The following is a 23,268-nucleotide window of genomic DNA, read 5'->3' as shown; positions in this document are numbered from 1 at the left end:
CATCCAGTGGATTCTATAACTGTGTGTTTGTTAGTCTCGATTGCACACTGCCAGGAGGACAGTAGGTGACTTGCCAGATCCTAAACACAGTATCAGCAGCAATAAATATCAAATACAGTGTTCTGAGAGCAAGTTCTGGGGGAAGGAGCCCACAGAATATAAAAAACCTGGAGTGCTCCCTACCCAGTATAATTTTAGGAAGAAGACAAGGAGAGGCAGCCTGGGTCTTTATGAAAAGCTCAAGACAGGGAGTCTAGTGTCAAACTTTCGGAAACTGTCGCTTTGTCTCATATTAGGTAGCATATTTTTCCTTTTATTGGAAATACTTTTTCACAGAATATATTCTGATTATAGTTTTCTTTCCCTCTACTTTCCAGTTTCCTCTTACCTCTCCACCTGTCCAGATCTACCTTTTTTCTGTCTCTCATTAAAAAAAAAGGCTTCTAAGGGATAATAACAAAATAAAATAATATGAAACAAAAAGATATCACATCTGAATCAGACAAAACAAATAAACAGGTTGAAAATAGCCCAAGAGACACTCATTCTTTCACACACGCAGAAAACCTGTAATAACAACAGACTGTAAACCATAATAAATATGTACAAAAGGAGAGAAAATGTATAAATAAATGAAATTAAAATAAAACATAACAAGATAAAAGAAAAGAGAAAGGAAATGCCCTGACATGACATGATGAGACAAGGAACCTGCCATGATGACACTGGTTGGTTTTCTGTTGGCCATTGGCTGCTGACATGCAGCCTGCCCTCAAGAGTAATTTGTTTGCTAGTGCGACTCCCTTGGAGGAAACTAATATTCTTTTGTAAGTAAGTGGTTATCAATTGAAGACAGATTCTGGGTTAGGGATGAGGGGCATGTGCCCATTTCTCTGGTCAGCTCTAAGACCACATGCAGCACAGGTCCTGTGAATGCTGCCTCAGTCTTTGAGTCCCTACGCAAATTGATTTTGTTGATTTAGAGGGCCTTGTTTTCCTGGTGTCCTCCATCCCTTGTGGCTCTTAAACTCTTTGCATGTCCTCCTCTGTGGGGTTCCCTGAGCCCTGAGAAGGCAGATTTGACAAAGACATTTCTTTTAGGACCGAGTATTCTAAGGTCTCTTACTTTCTGAATAATGTCTGGCTGTGAGTTTCTGTATTTGTTCCTTTCTGTTGCAGGAGGAAACTTCTCTGATGATGGGTGAACAAGGCAGTATCTATAATTTCATTATAAAGTCATTAGGAGCAATTTTATTTCTCCTTCCTTCCTTTCTTCCTTTCTGTCTTTTTTTTCTTTCTGTCTTTCATTAGTACAGTAATATTTGATGTTCTCTGGTCCCTGGGCTATCTATGCTCTGCTTCTGGCTCACCCAAGCAGAGTTGGGTGTGAGTTCCATCTTAGGGAGTGGGCCTTAAGTCAAAGCAGATACTGATTATTAGTTACACTCACAAGCACTGTGGCTGGAGAATTCTGTGCTAAAACCATCTGGCCTTGGACATTATCCATTTATTTTATATTTTCAAGTTAGTGGAGTGCAGGCCTTTAAAGTATGTTTTGTCATGCCTCTTTTCATTTCTAATTTTAATAATTTTGGACATTCTCCTCATTTCAGTTAATTTAGATAAGGGTTTGTTAATCTTACTGGCTTTCTCAAAGAATCAATACTTTGTTTCATTGATTTTTTTTCTTTTTTTTTTTAATGCAGTTTATTCAGGAACCTTGAACAATCATCTGACCCTGGGGAAAGCCAGCCCACAGCTTAAATAGCCTCTGGGTAGCCAACCCCAGCGTGCCACGTGGGCAATGCAGATAGGTCCACATACATGGAAGCAAGCCAGATCCTCAGCCTTAGCCAAATGTGGAGTTGTTTGTGACAGAGAGCACTCACCATCGGGAAGGTGGAAGGCAGAAACCAGCTCCATCTTTAAGGCATAGCATTCCGCAGCTCTCTACAGTTCCCCCTTTTTGTTTTAGACGCATCAGGCAAGAGTAGAGGTCTGATCTCTGATATTAGAAATAAATTGGGACTTTGTACCGATGTTCATTTAGGTGTCATCCACCCAAAGAGCATCAGACCCGTCTGATACCTTTTTCTCAGAGGCAGGACCTGGGGCATCAACTATTGTTTTTTTCTCTTCAATTTTATTGATTTCAGCGCTGAGTAAGATTATTTTTTTGGTGTCTACTCCTTCTGGGTGTGATTTCTTCTTTGTGTTATAGAGTTTTCAGTTATGCTGTTACATTGCTATCATCAGATCTATTTTTTTAACACAGGTACTTACTGCTATGAACTTGCCTCAGAACAGCCTTTATTGTGTTCCATATGTTTAGATATGCTATATAATTCATTTTCACCAAATGTTGAACGTATTTCATTCATTCCTATTTTCTGTCCTGACACATTTTTTTTTATCCATTAGTGTGATGTTCCATTTTCTGTTGTTGATATTTAATTTTAATCCATGATGGTCAGATAAGATGCAGGGTGTTGTTTCAGTTTTCTTGTATTGAGACTTCCTTTATGAAAGACCATCATTTTAATCTTTAATATTTTTTAAAGAAGAAACCATATTTAAATCCACATTTAAACCACATTTAAATCTTTCAGGCCAAAAATGGCATACAAGCTTATACATGATCATAGCTATGTATCCCATTAAAAATGTTAGCCCCTTGCCTGACCTTGTCATGTGTACCTAACAACAAACTCATAACTCCACAATGTGGGAGCTAATGACAATGACAATCCTCAGAGCCCTGCTCTGGGTCCATTGTAATTAGAAATATGTCAGAATTAGTTTAATAACCTTTTTATGAATTAATTTTTTACCCATTAACTTCTTAGTAACAATTTTATATCACTTTTCTAATTGTTAAAAAAATGGTTGTCTTTGTCAACTTGGCCTTGTCAGATTATTGTCCACTTTTATATATTAAAATGTATCCTACATAAAATATACATGTTTTGATATTTCAAAAATTCCTTCTTTCTTTTCATTGCATTTTCATGTAAAGAACATTGTTTTATTTTTAAGTTTAGCAGAAAAAGTAACAAACTTAAAATGTGTCATTATGTCATTTATTATCACAACTGTTTGTTATTTAACAGTACTTTATGAACTAGGCCTCCTAGAGAGCTCACCATAGCAAATGTAATTTTATGCTTTAACCTTTCTGAAAGAATCTTTATTTCATATCTAAGTATGTTTGTCTTCTTCCTTCCTGTCTTCTCATTCTCAGTGGTTGCTGATTGCTCACTCATACCTGCACTATTTCAAAGCAGTAAATAAGAGCTATACATGCACACACCATTCCAGGAAAAGCCACTGTAAATGTCATGAAGCAGTCCACCTCTTATTTTGCTAACCACAAAAAGAACTCTGCAGTGAGTTCTTCTGATAAGGCAGAAAACTTAAGCCACTTTGATGCAATTTCTAGGTGGTTTAAGTATATTCACCTTTTATTTATTTATTTATTTGTAAATTTTGTTTTGTATGTATGGGTGACTTACCTGCCCACATATCTGTACCACCTGCCTCACTGGTGTCCATGGAGGTAAGAGCAAGGGTAAGATCTCCTTGAACTAGCATTACAGACAGTTGTGAGCTGCCATGTAGGTGCTGGGACTCAAACCATGGTTTTCTGGAAGAACAGCCAATGCTCTTAATGATTGAACCATGTCTTCATCTCCCACATTCATCCCTTTTTAAAATATTAGTTACTAATCAATATTAGTTATTGGTTATAAAAGATGAAGCTTTATTTGACCCACAGTCTTGGTGTAGGTGAGCCACATCCATTTATCACCGCCATTGAGGAGTTATCAACAACAAAGGTAGACTCAAGTAACTCTGTGAAGACGTTTTGTTCTTGACTGATGAAAAAGACTGTAACAAAATTAGGTAAATATATGACTGCCTTGCATCCCTCTTTTGAATAGTTTTCATTATAAAAAGATGACTTGGATACTAAAGAAGAAAAGAACATTTCTTTTGACCTTGCTAGCCTCCTTTCATGTATAGGCTGGGCCCATCTTCCTAGGATGGCACTGCCAACGTTGCTGAGCTCTCCTACATCAGTTAGTGATTGAGAAAAGGTTTCATGGGGCTGGAGAGATGGGTGGATCCACAGTTAAGAGTACCAACTACTTTTTCGAAAGATGTCAGTTTGATTGCCAGTACCCACCTAGTAGCTCAGTCCCTTTAACTTCAGTCCCGAAGGATCTGACACCTTCTGCTGGCCTCAGGAGATACTACATATATGTGGTGAACAGACATGCATACAGCAAAACACCCATATGCATAAAATAAAATTTTATAAAGGAAATGCTCCACAAAAATGGCCACAGGCCATTCTTTGGTTGATGTTTCCTCTTAGGAGGTGACTCGATGTTTGTGTTGACAGGTGAAGATGTTTCAGCTGGAGTGGTAAGTCTTGATGTTCAGTATGGGGCATTCTCATGTGGGCAGGTGGTTGTTACAGAGGGAGATCATTCAGAACTGTAGACTAGACCTCTTCTCATGACACCGCAGCTGGGGTCTAGAAGGAAGTGTCTCCAGGGGCACAGGGAGTGGCTGTATGGTTTCTTAAGACTCGAGCCCTGAGCCATATTCTGGTAGTGGAGACACAGGCCAGCCAGTTTCAAAGGGAGTGGATGATTATTCTTGAACGTCAGCTTCACGGGACTTAGAATGCCTGGGGAGGAGGAGTGTCTGGAAGTGTCTGCGGGGAATTTTCTAGATCAGGTTAGTTGACACGGGAAGCCCTGCACTGTTTGTAGATGGCACCGTGAGTTGTGGTCTTGGACGGAGTAAAAAGGGGAACTCAAGCAGAGCAGCCACAGCTACCTCCCTTGCTGCTTCCTGACTGGGTGTAATGCAAACAGCTTTCTCAAGATCCTGCTGCTATGTACCAGCAAATTCTGAGCCAAAACAAACCCTTCCTTATGTTGTTTTTGACACACACTTTGTCATGACAATGAGAAAACTAGCTAATATAAGCAAGGAATTTAGACTGCACCTCATGATGGGAGAACAGAGTATGAGACCACAGCAAGAGGTGGGGGCTTGTGTCATTGTTTTTGGTAGCCATTTATCTTTTTACTGCATCCACCAGCGGAAGCATTTGCATGAGATCTGAAATAGTTGATTTATTTTTCTTCTTGATTTTTATCTTCTGGCTTCTATCAACACAGACACACACACAGAGAGAGAGAGAGAGAGAGAGACAGAGACAGACAAACAAGCGACAGACAGAGAGAGGTATGCACACATAGGGAATCTAAAAGTAAGGTGTTTTAATCAAGGTTTCCCAGAAAAACAGAATTGCAACCATTGATATATCAGTGTGTGTGTGTTTCAAAAAGCTGATCACAAAATTGTGGGATTATCAAGTCTGAAATCTGTAGGGGATCCTGACAGTCTAAAAACTCAGGAAGAAATTGGTTCTATGGTTTCAGATGGTGTCTCTTCCTCAGAACTCTTTTCTCTCTCTGACAAAAAAAAATGCCTCTGTTACTGAGATCATCTTGCCTCAGAGGCAGTCAGCTGTAGTCAGGAGCACATCAGGAATACCTTCTGAGCCACACCTATGTTCATGTTTCATTACATGACTGATTGCTGCGGCCTTCTCCAGTTGACACAGAAAACAGACTTCTATAAAAAGGACATGCTGATTCACACAGCAGGCACAGAAGAAGAGCAGAGAGGGAGGTAAAATCTCTTAACTAGCTGGAGGATGTGGAAGAAATCAGATGTTACAAGAAAAGAAAAACATCTTTTCTATTTAAATTTGCTTTTTGCAATGCTTCTATTTAAATTTTTAAATACGTATATTATCTCATAGCATTATGTCATATGTAACTAAGATATAGTTTGTATTTATGCTTGCCTCACCGTCTGACCCCTTACTTCTGTTTCCCCACCCTGTAACCTCCCCAAACTCTTCCTTTTTCATTTGTAGTATGTCTTTCTGCCCAATTGCAGTTTTTTTTAATCAACTATTAATACCTTGTCTTGGTCCTCTTTTTAGATTTTTAGCGTTTAAGCACACTCACACCTGTTTATAAACTTACACGTTTTACACCATAAGGCTAGCATTTACATGTGAGAGAAAATGTGTGTGTGTGTGTGTGTGTGTGTGTGTGTGTGTGTGTGTGTGTGTGTGTGTTTGCCTTTCTGATTTTGGGTCTCCTTGCTTAACATTCTACGTTCCAGCTGCATCCACTGCTTGGTTCCACTACTGTTCACAGCTGTTGTGAGAAGCTCGTTTAATAAAACATGAAGCTATACTTGTCTGTGATATAAGAAGCATAGGTATTTAGAACATGGTTAGTAATGGCACCAGCTTAGGAAAGTGGCAGGAGTAAGTCCTTCTTTAGGGGCCTTGATAAACAGCCATGGCTTTGTTTACCATACCAGGCATGAATTCTTTTCTGTTGATTAGAACCTGGACATCCTTTTCTTTCTCTACTTGAGCCAACTACACCAGAGCAAATGCTTGTGGACAGTAATTGCAGTGCTGACGAGTAAATGGTTTAAGGGGTTTGGAGGTTACCGGATGGAAGCCACAGTGCTTTGGGGGAGAGCAAAGAAGTGGGGCTGAGCCAGTCCTGTAAGTGCTTTCAGCCTGGCCAGCTTTGCACCCCCGATTTTAATCACGTGTCTCTGAAGACATTGTCACTAATGCAGTACTGCCAGGCTCCCTAACAGAGATGGTTTTATGATGCTCCAGAGCCCAGCTTTGTTATATGAAAAGACATCAAGCCTGAGGTGCCAGTCCAGATTCAGACAACTGTCTTCTTGAATGCCATGCTGAGAGGATCTGCCTTTCAGTCAGAGCAAAATTTGATTGAGACACCAGAGCATTTGAGGAGCATTATCTACCCCTGGATTATGACACTTGAAAATTCTACACCACCTCAGCCCCTAATGGAAGAGGGCCTGGTTGGATGATAAGAAGATAACAGTGTTAAAGTATTTGGTGACTCTTGGGTGCCTTCCCTTGAACATTTGTGAGCATACTACAGAGTTCCCTGGAAGAAGAAAGCATAGAACAGTCACTTAGTCATTCTCTGAACTGTATTTACTGAACACCGAGAAGACCCGTCACCCACCTAGATGCTGTTAGTGTGGCTGAAACCTCTGAAATTTTTCCTATACTTACATCCTCCTTGGGTTCTGTTTCTGCGCCTTATGGCTAGTCTTTCACTTAGAATGCATGAACCAATGGTAATGAGGCCATTTGTACATCTTTCCTGCTCTTTCTTCTGCCCCCAAAGTTCTGGTACCAAACTCACTGGGCTCCAGTTCACAAAACTTGCTCTGCAATTGGCAATACTACCATCAAGAGATAAGTACTTAACATTGATTATATAGAGTGTCTGGGGTGATGAATGTGTTGAACCTTTCTCTTGCTACTTCAGAAATACTACATGTTTGCATTTCTTAGCCAGTTTTGACACTCTTTCCTCCCCACAAAATATTTTTCAATAGCTGCAAACATATTTTAGCTGGCAAAATGTAAGGGGATTTATAATCTATTGGTACCTAATTGATAGAAGCCAGGGATACAACTTAGCATGTAACAACGCACAGCAGCCTCTTGTTTTTAGCCATGAAATATCTGATCCAAATGTATGTCATGCCAAGTCTAGGAAGTCCTGCCTTATCAGTCATAGCTGTGGAGAGCCCCTTACTTTTAATATTTACTAGTCCTCCTTGGGAATCCATGTTTGGTGGATGACTGGGGTCCCAAAGGCAGGATAAGGAAGACAGGGAACATCTTGTCAATCATCTCAGAACACACTGCAGACATCACTCATTGTCCTATTGGTTTTTTTCTACTGTGAATTAGTTCATCAAAGACCACAGATTGGACTTTGAAAACATAGTGATTGAATTCTGAGAACATGGAGAGGAGATAAGATTGCATGAATCCACTGTTCACGAGGGATTACCCAGCTGAGTGAGGAAACATCACTACATGATTACACAGTAAACCTAACATTTCAATGATCTAAGATCTACGGCTGATGGTCCATTGCCACAGGAGAGGCCAGGTAAGCTCCCATGATGTCAAGAACCAGTCAGTGTTTTCCCCAAAGTAAGCCTGCTTCACAGGTGACATTTTAATCCCATCATCTCACCATATGGGAGGGAACGGTATCATTTTGTTCATCATTGCACCTTTATAGGTGCTGACAGGCCTGGGGCAGCAGAAGATGGCCAACCTGACAGAGTGGGTGATTAAATATAGATAGTATCTGGAGAGGGTTACACACATTTGGATCTGGGCACATAACTTGTATGGAAAACAAACAGATTCACAGCGTAGCTGGGGGAAATGTAGAATGTGCAGCTGCCCTGGAGCAAAGCTCTGGGGTGACAGGGCACCAGTCAGGGATGCTGGAAGGTCCATGGAATAATGAAGCTAATCTCTAAAAGCCTGCAGTGGCCACGGTATGCAGGATCAATGGAAGGAGACACAGCCTGGAATAAAGAGCCCATTAGGAAAGTATTTAAATTTCCAAAGCAACAAGGAGGCCTTGGGAATATTATGGAAAGTGAGTTTATAGTCCTTTGACTGTGTGCTAGAAGTTACAAACCATTCTTTAATCCCCAGTAATTATCCAGCCATTACTGAAGTGGTAGTTCTTTGAACTATGTGTTCTTCTGGTATAATCTTCTCCTCTCACCATTGCCATGTCTGTTTATGGTGATAACAATGTCATGGGTTTTGCATTTCAAAGAAAAAGAGAAAACAGATGTGGATGACTTTTGCTTTATGTAACAGTATTATTATTTTTTTTTCTCAATGCAGTTTATTCAGGAACCTTGAACAATCTTCTGACCCTGGGGAAAGCCAGCCCACAGCTTAAATAGCCTCTGGGTAGCCAACCCAGGCGTGCCCCGGGGGCAATGCAGATAGGTCCACATATACAGAAGCAAGCCAGATCCTCAGCCTTAGCCAAATGTGGAATTGTTCATGACAGAGAGCACTCACCATCGGGAAGGTGGAAGGCAGAAACCAGCTCCATCTTTTAAGGCGCGACATTACGCAGCTCTCTACAGTTCCCCCTTTTTGTTTTAGACTCATCAGGCAAGAGTAGAGGTCTGATCTCTGATATTAGAAATAAATTGGGACTTTGTACCGATGTTCATTTAGGTGTCATCCACCCAAAGAGCATCAGACCCGTCTGATACCTTTTTCTCAGAGGCGGGACCTGGAGCACCAACCCACATGCAATCAGACATGCTCTTCTCTGGGTTGAAAGCAGCTGACCCTGAGTTCAGTGCTTAGCCTCGCATCCTGAGCGTAACATTTTAGCTTTTTATGTAGCCAACCATGGGGGAGACTGTCCTGCTTCAATGGCTGTAAAGGCCTGAATGGTCATGGCTGCATTACGCTTTTGTGAGACTCTAATCTTGCATATACACCACAGGCAAACCAAGGAGACCAACACCAGAAGGCCTGCTAACGCTCCCATGCCCGCCCATTCCTTCAGATGATTCATGGCTGCAGCAATCCATGATGATAATCCTGTGGCTAGTCCTGCGTCCACTCTGGTAGAATTTACTGTAACAATGGCCACTCTCAGCTGCTCCATCATAGTATCGAATTCTCCAATCCAATTACCTAAAATATAGCTAGACAATTGTTTAGACAGATTTGCAGCATGGGAAAAATTCTCATATTGTATGCTAGTGACACAAAGTCCAGCATACTTCCATTGACAACCAAGTTGAGCGATTTGCCATAGGGTATCAATTTGCTCCTGCACGAGGTCAATCCATAACAGTATTCTTAATTTTAATTCTATGACAGTACTCTTTTGTAAAATAAAATAGTATTTGAAACTTTTTCCTAACTGCTAAATGAACATAAAACATGTGAGGTTCCCAGCATGCTCTGTCTCATACATTTGCCTGTTTGAAGTCCTAGTTAGCCTCTCTGTAAAGCTTGTGTACTGTCTGATACCTGAGAATGATGGCTAGAAGTAGCTAGGGATGCAGCTAGTAGTTGTAGAGGTAGAAGATGTAGAAGAGTTGTAGAGATAGAAGAGTCAACCTTTTTCACCCACCACAAGGGCCACAATTGTCAGATTAATAATAGGAAACAGAATTGTTACATGGTGATCATTTTATGTGATTCAGGAGGCTTTAGACTGAAGGTCAAAGACATAGGGCAACCTCTGTACCTCTGCTTGGGTTCAGTGAAGCAGGGGCAGCCATGAACATCCATTATGGGACAACAAAAACATTCATCAATGATGGTCAACTGAGTGAGAAACCCAGAAAGGCCTGTTCAGATTCTTCCTGGCCTCCCTGTTCTGTACTTAGGTGTGATGTAGGACTCCTTCTGCAATGGGGTCTTATGACCTATTGTCAAACAAGGTGGAACAGAGAATTTCTGTACCAGGAGCTTCTGCATGGAAAGATGAGACCTGGTTAAATGAACATTTTTGTTTTGTGGCTAGTTACTCTTGTTGCAAAAGCACTTTAAGTTAGCTCACAGTTTAGGGGAATATTGTCCATCATGATAGAGAAGGTGTCACAGTGAGAAAGATGGGTCATACTGCATCCACAGTCAGGAAATAGAGATGAATACCTGCATTACACCCTCAGGCTTTTTATTCAGTCCACATGCTGGAGCCACTTGAGGGAGGATCTTCCCTCCTCAGGTACGCCACTCTGGAAACCATCACAGATGCTCAGAGAGGTGGGTCTTCTACGTGATTCTAAATCTCTTGGAATGACACTTAAGAGTAACCATCATCATAGCTAACTTTGTTGTACAGGAGCTCCTGGGGTTCCATGATGTGCTGTGGAATAGCAGGCTACAGTTTTTATGCTTCTTTTGGGGAAGTTGAGGAGAGGTTACGGGAGAGCAGGAGAAGGTGAAAAAGAAAGCTGGCTTCCAAGGCCACCTCTGAGGCGCTTATTCTGGGATATCTTCTGAGCCCTCACAGACCACACGTGTGACAAGCCCTCACTGAAATCCACTTGCAGACAGTTATCTTGAAGTAAGATTTGGTATCCCCCACAACTTCTTGTCTTCTTAACACAAACCTAGCTCCCTTTGATTTAACTACAAAGGAAGATTAACTTATACAATGGACAGTAAGCTTGAAATCTCACATATTCTAAGACTTAAACATAAATAGGTCAAGGACTACTTAGAAGAAAGTTACAGATGACATAAGCATGACAGATGGAGAACAGAGCACATGCTAAAATGTACTGTTAACTGCTCAGCTCTGCCATGTTTAGAATACAAATGGTAGGTATACAGCTCAGTGGGCAAAGGCAGCTGCTGCTGAGGCTAATGACCTGGGTTTAGTCCCTTTGAGTTTATGTTCTAGGCTATCAAAAATATATGTGATATTTTAATCAATCTCAAGTACTTTTGTATGCAAATAAGAGCCACTATTGACTCACCTTACTCAGAGAAGTATAGTTTTTTCCTGGCAGAGGAAAACAAAATCTTGCCACCAATGGTGTCAAATGAGTTTGAGGGCACTCTTAACTCCAGGAAATACACCTTTCTTCTGACCTAGTTGAACAAAACACTTTACATCCTTGGCTTCTCGGCTTAGTCTGCAACTCTGACGCCTGACAAATGGAGTCAAAACAGTTGTCAGAGGGCAACAGAGAACAGAGTGGTGTTTGGGTCTCGGTGTGTCACAGGAGCAAGGTTCTTTGGCTTTCTCAGGATTAAATTGCTTCACTATTTATGTGGAGCAATGTATCCTACTTTACCATGGTCGAGACCCTCAGCTGGCTTTCTGCATGGAGCAGAGGGAACTGAATCCATGAAGTTGGAATGGGACCCATGGACTCTGGGGTTCTTTTAAAAACAAACAAACAAACAAACAAAAACCTCTGGACAAGTCACTCAACTTCCCTGGTGTTCAAGGTCTTCCTGAGTCAATAGAAACAGCCAAAAGCAACCAACTCACAAAACTTTAGAGATTAGTGAATTGACTACAAACATTTATTGAGCAGCTACGTTAAAATAGGGAGTGTTTCAATGGCTGTAAAGGCCTGAATGATCATGGCTGCATTACACTGTTGTGAGACTCTAATCTTGCATATACACCACAGGCAAACCAAGGAGACCAACACCAGAAGGCCTGCTAACGCTCCCATGCCCGCCCATTCCTTCAGATGATTCATGGCTGCAGCAATCCATGATGATAATCCTGTGGCTAGTCCTGCGTCCACTCTGGTAGAATTTACTGTGATAATGGCCACTCTCAGCTGCTCCATTGTAGTCAAGCATGGTTGGCTACCATAAAAAGCTAAAATGTTATGCTCAGGATGCGAGGCTAAGCACTGCACTCAGGGTCAGCCGCTGTAGACCCAGAGAAGAGCATGTCTGATTGCATGCGGGTTGATGCCCCAGGTCCCGCCTCTGAGAAAAAGGTATCAGACGGGTCTGATGCTCTTTGGGTGGATGGCACCTAAATGAACATCGGTACAAAGTCCCAATTTATTTCTAATATCAGAGATCAGACCTCTACTCTTGCCTGATGCATCTAAAACAAAAAGGGGGAACTGTAGAGAGCTGCGTAATGCCGCGCCTTAAAGAAGGAGCTGGTTTCTGCCTTCCACCTTCCCGATGGTGAGTGCTCTCTGTCATGAACAATTCCACATTTGGCTAAGGCTGAGGATCTGGCTTGCTTCCATGTATGTGGATCTATCTGCATTGCCCCCGTGGCACGCCTGGGTTGGCTACCCAGAGGCTATTTAAGCTGTGGGCTGGCTTTCCCCAGGGTCCGATGATTGTTCAAGGTTCCTGAATAAACTACATTGAAAAAAAAAAGAAAAAAAGAAAAAAAAAATAGGGAGTGTTGTATCTTTTTCAACCCAGTTCTGGCTTTAGCTTCCCATATTTGATGACTATACAGTCATCACTTCCTGAATGCCCACTCTATTTTTCTAGTCATCATTATAGATTTTAATAAAAAATTATAGGGCAAAGTAACATGCCAGATAAATGAGTGAGTATGGAGACTGTAGAAGGTTATGTGTTTTATATTACACCATGCATTTAAAAAAATGTGAGCTTTAAGTCTCAACCTGCAGATTTTGATTGGCCTGAAAAATCCCTTTTAGAAGACATTAATATGAAAATGTACTAAGGTTGGTAGAATAATGTAAGTAATGAAAAAGTATTTTACCTGCATGATTTTTCCCTGACTGAACTAATGAGTAGCAAAGTTCCCTAGTAAAACAGGTGTGTAGACAGGTATGTAGACAGTCCATTTTATTTGTCCACCATGGTGATTAGTTAGATGATTGACAGCTGACTGACAAATAAATACCGGAGGAATAAGGAATGCAAATTAGGAAGGGATGTGGAGAAGAGGGCCGTCTGTGGAATCGAAACTAGACCATGGATGAGAAGCAAACAAACTGTGCAGGCACTGGTGGCGAGGACCCACCTCTCCACTCTCTGTCACTTGGCTCTGGACCTCCCCCACCCCAGAAAGCAGAAAAACCATTAACATAAAATGTCACCATATGAGTGACTAATATATGTATTTGAATTACAAAACTAGATCTAAAATTTCATTTTGCCTTGTGTCTATACTGAATTCAATATTTTTTATGATCGTAATGGAATTTCTGAGGGGTATAAATGTATTCTTGTACCGAACTTGTAAAATAATTTTTTTCAAAAGTTTAATGATACAATGAGCATCTTGGTTGTGACCACAGGCCCAGTAACTGATGACAATGAGCATCAGGAAAATTGCTGGATGACTCTGAACCGCTGTGGCTGCATCTGTGCAGGAGAATTAGCGTACCTTCCAGTGGGAATGGGGTGCACATTTATGGGGAAAGCAAAGTGCAGTTCTCTGCACACCATGCTCACGTGTTGCTTCTTACTAAGCTGCTTTCTGTCTATGTGGAAAGAAAGGCATGCTTGCTGTAAAGTAAGCATCCAGCAGGTAATATACCCAATAATTAGGTGATGGTCGTCTCTAAGGTGGTAGAGACAGAAGCACCTGATTGCTCCAGTGTGGTCAAATACAGGGCAAATTGCTTGTTACATCAACCCCAGAGCAGGGCATGCTCATCACTGAATTTGTTTGCTTTCTCCAGCTCTCAGTTCTCTCACATGATCTCTCTTTCTGCAATGTAGGTTCATCGCAGCCCAGCAAAGGCTCTGGAGAAAAGGCAAGGAATGGGCAGGAAGGAAGGCCCTTATGGTTGAATATAAGATCAAAGTTGTTAAGACCAACCTCATACTGAAAAGAGCATGTTGTATATAACAAAAGAAGTGTTTTCCCCAACAGTTGTCACTAACGTGGTGTTTGTCTCATAAGCATCACATGATTCTTGAGCTGTCCCGTTGCCAGGGGTCTCTGTCTGGTGTTTCCAGGTTTTGGCATCTGATTCAAAAGATTAGAAAAGCACATAAATAGCAACCTGCAAGATGTTTAATGTAAGGAGAGAGCACAGTACACACTGCAGAGCTTCTTGAGCTGGAGAGCCAGGAGCAGCAGCAAGTCACCGTTTGGCACTTCCTCTCTGGGTCCAGCGAGAGAAGGAATTGATTGCCAAAGTAGATGGCTTTCTTCGTTGATTGACAGATTTGAATCATGGAAGCTTTTCTTCATTACACATGTTCTTTCCCTTGGCACATCTTGTTTTAATCAAATGCATGACCAGCCACATGCAGCCACAAATGTTAAAAAGGATTTCTTCCCTGAAAGCTCACTCAGAGGACAAAGGTGGTCATACTGCATATGACCAAACCAGCCCAGGCTGGAATGGCCCCCTCCCTCTAGTTCCAGCATTGGCCTGACATGGTTGAAAGGAGGCATGATTGAAAAGGCCTCTTGCATGATTTTGGTGCTGTGTGCACCTCTGTGTAGGTAACCCAAGAAGCTAGGTGCACTGTTAGGGGTTTGGGCTCACACAGAGCCCACACTTGCTAAGCTTTTCCTACACTTGCTGCCCTAGGACCTTGAGGAAAGGGGGGCAGGGGGAGGACCCTGAGGACAAGTGTGCAGAGGGCACCTTAAAATGATCTTCTTGCCCCCTGGAAATATTTTTTGTCCCTCCCGATCAAAATAGCATATTCCAAAACATACTCAGAAGAAAATTCTTAGAAATGAATGAAAATATGTTTTTCCCCCAAATGACAAATATTTTCGTTTAGCTGACTTATCTAGTGAGTCATTTAATTGAAATTCCAAAATTAAACTTTACAAGACTGACTGCTATTCATATGCAAATGATCTGCCCTTCCTCCAACAATTACTCATTTTGCTACTCTATTTTTTTTAAAAAAACTATGATTTAAGCAATAGCTATTATAGGGACCTTTCATCTATCCTTGTTCTCAAACTGCTCCGTAGTGCCAATTTGCTCAGGGACACACAGAAATTTCAAAGGCACAGTGATTTATTTCAAATATTCTTAGAAAATAGAACAATACCAAGTAGTCAGTAAAGCTCATACTCGCCTAGTCAGTACAGTTTCAGATTTTGATTATGACTCATTTTTGTTTTCTTTGTTTTCTAATTAAGTCATCACTTTGTAATCTGGGTTTTCAAAGGTTTCTATAATTAAAAAAAAATCAATTGCTATCGGTAGAGGAAAGGAAATGGAAACAGTACAACCCTTAGCTTTGTGGAACATTGGCAACTCTTTATATATGTATAAATTTTATTAATTACAGTTTATTCACTTTGTATCCCACCCTCTTCCCCTCCTTCTTCCCCTCCCAATCCTACAGTCCCTCCTTCTCCACCCATGCCCCTCCCCCAGTCTACTGATAAGGGAGGTCCTCCTCCCCTTCCATCTGATCCTAGTCTATCAGGTCTCATCAGGAGTGGCTGCATTGACTTCCTCTGTGGCCTGGTAAGGCTATTCCCCAGCAGGGGGATGTAATCAAAGAACCAGCCACTGAGTTCATGTCAGAGACATGAACTGATTAGGGAACCCACTTGGAGACTAAGCTGCCAAGGGCTACATCTGTGCAGGGATTCTAGGTTATCTTCATGAGTGGTCCTTGGTTGGAGTATCAGTCTCAGAAAACACCCCTGTGTCCAGATGTTTTGATTCTGTTGCTCTCCTTATAGAGCTCCTGTCTCCTCCAGGTATTTCTATTTCCTCTTTCTTTCACAAGATTCTCCACTCTGCCCAAAGGTTGGCCATGAGTCTCAACATCTGCTTTGATACCCTGCAGGGTAGAGTCCTTCAGAGGCCCTCTGTGTTAGGCTCCTGTCCTGCTCCCTGTTTTCTCCCGCTTCTGATGTCCATCCTCTGTCTTTCGGATTGAGGATTGATCTTCTTACCTAGAGTCCTCCTTCTTGATTAGCTTCCTTATAGATTTTAGTATGTTTTATCCTATATGGTATGTCTAGTATCCACTTATAAGTGAGTGGCAATTCTTAAGTTGTTGGGACCAACAACTGAATGAATGAAACTGTCAGGCATAAAGTACAGAGCCACCAAGAGCCATGCCAGCCAGGAGCTTACTTAGTGCCACCAGGTCACACACGTCTGGAGTTTGCTGTCCTCTTTGTCAGCCACTTCTTAATAAGGAAGTGCAGGTCTTCACAAATTCACCTGTATAACAGTTACCTCAAGATAAAGTCCCTGTTCACTCCTGGGAATTTTAGATTAGTGCATAGAAGGAGAGCTGAAAATTAAGCCAGGCTTGTGGATTAAAAGCTTTTAGTCTTAGTTGTTGAGGAAAAAAGCAGACACAATACATGCATTTAAGATATGAAAATGTAAGCCTGTATTTATCTGCCACGATTCCTTTTCCCTGTCATGAAACCTCCTTTATCTGTCAGGCCACTACCTGCCTATCTTATGTTGTAACTACTGTAACATACCAAGAGTAGTCTCTAAACTCATTGTAAACTTTTATTTAATTTTCAAATTAATCAGAGCCATTCTGCTAAGAGTTAGGCACACAACTAACGTATATCTCAGCTATACCAAAGAGCTTATTAACAAAAAGTAATCTACAGATTATAAAGAAATGTACTATTCTTTCTTGGGTTGCATACATTTCATGTTATACGATGCTGCCCCCTCCATCGCCCACTATAATCCAAAGGCAAGGGGTAGGGGCTGAGACTGCATGAACAGATTTTACAGCAGATCTTTATTGAGATTTTCTTTAAAGGCAGATGACATCATTCTGGATGTTGTCCTAAGTTGAAATAGCATACTTCAGAGAACTACAGTGCGGTGATAAATGTGAATGCATACGTGGAAAGCTTGCTACAAGTACGTTTTTTTTTTTTTCTAAGAGGAAGCACAAAAATAGATAAGGTTGCATAATGTAGTAGTGGAAAGCAAACTCAGGCAGGCAGACGACCTCAGAGGCCCCATGTTTGTGAATTAAAATGTGAAGACGCTGTGATGGGTGTTATAGAATAAACAGATCTTTATGTCCAGAATCACAAAGCCCAGGGTGGAATACAAAGAGACAGTCATTAAAGTGTGTCTAGCCAGAAATTGTGTCTTCTAAGAGATGCTCCAAGCTTACATACATGATTCATCAAATGTACCACGTTTTACTGAAAATTGGAAGATGACATAGCTGCTTAATTTATTTGTTTTTTTAATTATTTAGTTTTTGAGTTATAATACAGCTGTATTATTCCCCATTCACGTTGTGGTCATAGCAGAGTGAATGCATGCTTGTGATATGGCTGAGTGAATCCATTTCACTAAAACTGGACTGTGTGAAGAAAGCCACTACTTTCTACAAAATTACAACAGTTCACTTTCTTTCTAGATGGTCCTAATTTTGGTGCCATTTATATCAAAGTAAATATTTTTTTTAAATATAATTAACAGGTTTTTGTTTGGGATTGCAAACTACTCAAGAATAAAGTAGATGACATTAATTCTTTCATGTGAATATCATCAGATAACCTCACTTTGCTTAGTGAAAATAGAAATACCTCCTTTTTATTATGAATGAAAGCCTTCTGCCTACTTTCTAATTTCACCTCTGAACCACTCCCAACTTCTTCCAGATAAAGTGAAATAAAGAATAAAACAGCCTACCTCATGGTTCTGGATCTAAAAGTTAAAATTAGTATACAGTCTTTAAACTTTCAGAGTTCAAAAGTTTATAAAGTTTCTAGTGATTAAAGGCTAGGAGAGATAGTTGGTAAAATGCCTGCCCTGCAAATATAAGGAACTGAATTTGGATTTCAAGTACTCCTATTAAAAAACAAAACAAAAAAAAAAAAGTGGGTGCAGTCACAAGCTCCATTGATCTCAGAGCTTGTGGATGAGAGGGGCAGTGAGGTTAATCTCCAGGACTGATAGGCCAACCAGTCTATCAGAATCAATAGTTTAATGAGACATCCTGTCTCAAAAAATAAAGTGGAGGGCAGTTGAGAACTTCTGGTTTCCACACACTTGAACATTTATATATACACATATACTTCAATGCATGTACAGCACACACAGGCACACAGAGACAAGCTGATTAAAGCTTCTTACATTAAATCTAAACAGGCACCAGTGAAGTTGTTTGTGGTGCAGTTGAAAGCTTTGCTAAAACGTGAAATTTGAATTGTGAGGACCCTGGGTTTCCTCAGGTTCTTTTCCTTGGGGAACTTGGTGAAATGTTGTGACAGCCCACCAACTTCTTTGAATTTCATGCCAGGGTGGCATAGTGTGGAATTTCAAAACTGCTAGCTCTTTAGCTCTGTGCTAAGCCTTTGTGATCTTAGCAATGCAGGCAGTCCATACATGAGTGAGGGTGTAGTCACAATGTTGTTGGTCTGTGTGACAAGCTACAATGGAGGAAAGGTTACATTTGCATATTCTCCAGTTCCATTAACATTTCCAGGGTAAAGCCCAGTAACAAACGAGAGTTATGAGTTCACCTTCTAGGAGTTACAGATAGTTGTATTTATTATTCTTCTCTCCTTCATCTAGTTATATGGAATCCCTGACATTTCTAGAGGGCCCACACTGGGTGCCAGCTGTAACTATTATTCCTAACCATCCCAGCAGTACTCTAAGGTAGGAATTGTTACCTCACTCCAACAGATGGGCTCGCTGGGTATCCGCTCAGCCAGTGTCCCTGCCCCACTATATCAGTGTATAGATCCAGCGTAGTATAGAAGGCACTGGGGGATAGCCAAGCCTCTCTTCCCAGACAGTGGGATCTCTGAAGGGCTTTAAGCAGGAGAGTGCACTCAAATCCACACTAGAGTCTCGTAGAGCAATGAGGTGGGAAGTGATCATAGATACTTTTGGATGGGGTCCTGAGGGAGCTGCAGCAGCCTTCCTTTGACCTGTCAGAGAACAGCTTGGAGGTCTTATGGAATTCACAATGCTTTTGGAATGTTCATCTGCCAATTTGAGTCTGGTGTGTGTGTGTGTGTGTGTGTGTGTGTGTGTGTGTGTGTGTCTGTATACACATACATGGATGAATGTACACATACATGTTCAAGACCCCTAAGAATTTTATCTGGGCCTCTTGCTCAAAAGGTGTTCTTGATGTATTTCCTATAAACCATTGCCTAATAGAGCAATTACCATCTGGCTAATAAAATAGGCTGGAATGAGTTCTTTACTAATTGCTTTCTGAAAGTGTAAGTTTACCTACATTTATCTTAGCCATGCAGTGTCTTTTCATGGAAGTTTGATTTATGGACACTGTAGATTTGGGCTTTATTTACATAAAAAATATAATTCTACTAGGCCTCTATTAGAGGACAGTGATTTTTTTTTCTTTTTTCTTTACAGAGGTGATTTAGAATCATGCAACAAAAGGAAAATTAAATTAAGAGGAAAACTGACCTCTCATTTTTTGACCCACAATTATTTTCTTCTGTGATTACATAGGCTAGGAGGATTCAGTACCAGCAATCACTTAACTATTTTTCAGCAAATATGCGCTGGATATCTTTTGGGAAATATGTTAGCATAAGAAGGAATAATGCAAATTTATTGAAGTCTTCTTGCACATGAAATCTAATGCTTTATCTAGCCATCCTCCAAAGCCTTCCGATAGCATTTGTCTTCAGGACCAACATGCGTCAGTGTTTGCTCGACAGCTCCACTGGTTGTGATAAAAGAAAGATAAGGAGAGCTGGTTAGAGTCTGCCCGGAAACTTTTAACCTCTGTCTCCCTTCTCTGCCCCATTTTTCATGATTCCTCCGCTCAGCCAACAGCTTTGACCCTCAGCTGTAAGATGTGTGCTTCTGAGTAACTTCGCCAGGAGTAGGAGTACAAAGTCACCCTAGTTCTCCTCTAGCCCATCTTTCATATAAATTGTCCCCGTTATGACTTGTGAGGTGAAGTTTTTATCTGTGGTCTCGGAGGTTGCTTTTTATTTCTCTGTTAAAAATTAACTCTGTGCTGTAGGAATAGAACCCGCAGAGTTTTCCCTATTGGCCATGTAGCCTACCTGAGGGAGCTAAAAGATTCCTTAGAAGAGTATCTTCATGAACAATACAAAAAAAAAAGTTGAGTTTTAGAATACATGTAAATATTTTGGAGTATATGTATATTGAAAGTAAACAAATAACCAACTTCTTGGACTGACTTTTACTTCTTGTAAGGAAGAGAATATATAAAGAAAGACAGGGCACATAAGATTTACAAACATTCATTGAATAGCTCTTTTAATAAATCCTTTTCCATCATAGAGTCATTATACTGCTACACATCCAACCTCAGATAATTATTTAACAAGTCTAGTATCTCTCTTTGTTTCATTTTGTCTCTTAAAAGGCTTTGAATACATGTGTTATTTGTCAGCGTTGGGGATGGTCTCCTTTTGAAGAAGACCTTATGAAAATAACAATAGTCAAATAACAGCATCAGCATGCTCACCTCCTATCATGACATTCTGTATTGTACCCATTATTTTTCTCATCTGATAATTTAGTCAAATGCTATGTGCCTGTCTTTTGAAATCGTATATTAGGAAAATGTGTCCTCTACCCATTGATGTTCAAGTGAAAAATGAGGGACGTTTTCAGTTTTATTTTCCTAATCTTTTGTAAATTTTCTGTTGCAAAGTTTGGATCACATGTATGTAATTTTCATGGAATATGAACAGATACATATGTGGATACTTAAAAGGTGGTACCCAAGAGCTTTTCAGAAAAGCTCTCTGCAGTGTACCCATCTATTCATGAGGAGGCCAGAGCAGTCATGAGATGTTGTCTAGACTGTTAAGCACATTTAGTAAGTTTTGGGAAAACATTGCATATGCTGTGCTCATCTCGTGTTCTGCTTCCTTCCATTCAGGGAATTTGGATGGAGAGACCCGGAGTTGCCTGAAGTGATACAGATGCTGCAGCATCAGTTTCCTTCCGTCCAGTCCAATGCAGCAGCTTACCTGCAACACCTCTGTTTTGGAGACAATAAAATTAAAGCAGAGGTAAGTGCCCTTAGCGTCATCAGGTGGATGGCGTTGGGTTCATACGCACTTGGGTATGTTTAGTCACGCCCGACCGAAAGAGATACAGGAACATGAAAAGTATAAAATTCCCACTGTCGACATGGAGACTCATCTTTGAGACTGAGACAGTCGCATAATTAGTAGAACGAGTATGCACGCATCTTTCTTTTCTGTTTGCATACTGAGAATGAGAGGACCAGGAAGGCCTTCCCATCTTGGAGAAGCCGAGTTTTCAGTTTTCATGCTGCTATGATTTGTCTTCCTTCTCCTAATTCTGTCTTTGGGAGTAATCTGTTTCCCAGTGCTAAAAAATGCAAGACATCAATTGTTATCTCCTCGGATTATAGTCAGGATTCATGATGGCCTGTCTGTCTTTGAGAACTTGTTAGTAGGATGAGCACTGTCGGCTTTGTCACATAACCAACTGTTCTGAGCCATTCACAGAAGCAGCAGTGGATATAATATGGATATATGTGATCCATTAAGGAGGCTATTGTCTCTGTCCATCACATAAATGGTTGTTAAAATACTCCGTGTTTTTGGGATGCCCTAAGGTATGTACCGCATTGTAGTGTGTCTTATTTCTGGAAGATTACCATGGTCACCACAGCAAACTCAAATTCCTTTTTTCAGACACAGGGACACCCACTTGCATGCAAGTAGCTGAGTAATAAAGTTTTTAAAAGATTTTATGAACTGTCATGAGTCATTTCCATAGCATGTTAGCAACTCTGAGCATGAGTCCAAATTGGCTTGACAGTGAAAGGGAAAGATAGGAGGATCCCATTGCAATTGATTGTGGATTTGGGCTTGCTTGCATTTGGATGTATGTAGTCCAGCAGACTTCCATTTAAGAAGGTGGTTCATGCCCATCATCAGAAAACACATTTGTCTGTACTTCTCAACGATCTGTGATTTAGCCCTTCACTTATGTTTCGTTGCTGGAGATAGTTTCAGCTATCAGGGCTGGAGAGGGATGTGGTGGTGGAAGTGATACCTAGGAGGCAGAGACCAGGAATGCCACAGAGTATGCTGGAATGTACAGGGCAGCTACACACAGCATGGAATTACCTAACCTGAAATACTAAGACAGACAAAGTTTAGACAAGGAAAAGTATTGACCATCAAGGGTAAATTTAAAATGTAAAAATGTAGCACCTGTTAGACGACCTGAATTACATTAAAGTCATTTGACAGATATTCTGTATAGACACTGTCTTACAGTCCCTGCTTTAACACACCCTTCATGCCCAGTCACTGTGCAAAGTGAAGGGCAGATTCCTGAGTAGGGTACCATTTTCTGACAGTGTTCTCAGAGGAGAACTTTTCAAGTTTCCACCAAGGTCAGGAAAGTTTCTCATTCTGTTGTTGGCAAAATGCTGATTCAGGAGCATGTGGTGTGTTAGTCCCAAGTGGGCTGGGTCTCTGCCACCAATCTTGTGCTGATACTGAGATTGCTGACATCACTCAGACCCCAAGAACAAACAGCAAGGGATAGTTGCTCACATGGTGAGGCTTTCAGGAGTAAACACTGGAGCTCCCGCATACTCCAGAGGTGGTTGGAGAGAGGTTTGGAAAGGGCACTGCCTCAGCACTGTGAATGGTTGGGCAGTGAGTTCTTACCTACAGGCTGGGTCTCCTCTGGTTCAGATCTCCTGCTGGTGTCAAGGGGGTGGGGGTATGCCTGAGCTTTCTATTGGGTTGTTTGGATGAGGGACAGAAGGGACAGTGGGAAGTGACAGCTCTTAAGCTTTCAGAAGCCAACCATCAGAACAGCAAGTTGCCCAGACAGGCCCCACGGGCACCATGTCCCACAGCAGTCCATACCCGCTTGTTTGACTAGCTTGCA

The 23,268-nt window shown here is 41.1% G+C and overlaps 1 protein-coding gene across 4 annotated transcripts in view; it reads left to right on the top strand.

Annotated features, from left to right (window-relative positions):
• Window positions 1–23,268, top strand: part of Ctnnd2 (catenin delta 2) — an 896,229-nt gene that overhangs the window by 626,080 nt on the left and 246,881 nt on the right. For all 4 annotated transcript variants that reach the window (XM_060380401.1, XM_060380399.1, XM_060380400.1 and 1 more), the window contains one exon: window positions 21,266–21,398. In XM_060380401.1, coding sequence (XP_060236384.1) covers window positions 21,266–21,398 — 133 coding nt within the window. The remainder of the gene's footprint in view (window positions 1–21,265; window positions 21,399–23,268) is intronic.

The sequence above is a fragment of the Meriones unguiculatus genome, chromosome 3, assembly GCF_030254825.1.
Source record: "Meriones unguiculatus strain TT.TT164.6M chromosome 3, Bangor_MerUng_6.1, whole genome shotgun sequence".
Lineage (NCBI taxonomy): Eukaryota > Metazoa > Chordata > Mammalia > Rodentia > Muridae > Meriones > Meriones unguiculatus.
This window is presented reverse-complemented; position numbering and strand designations above follow the sequence as displayed.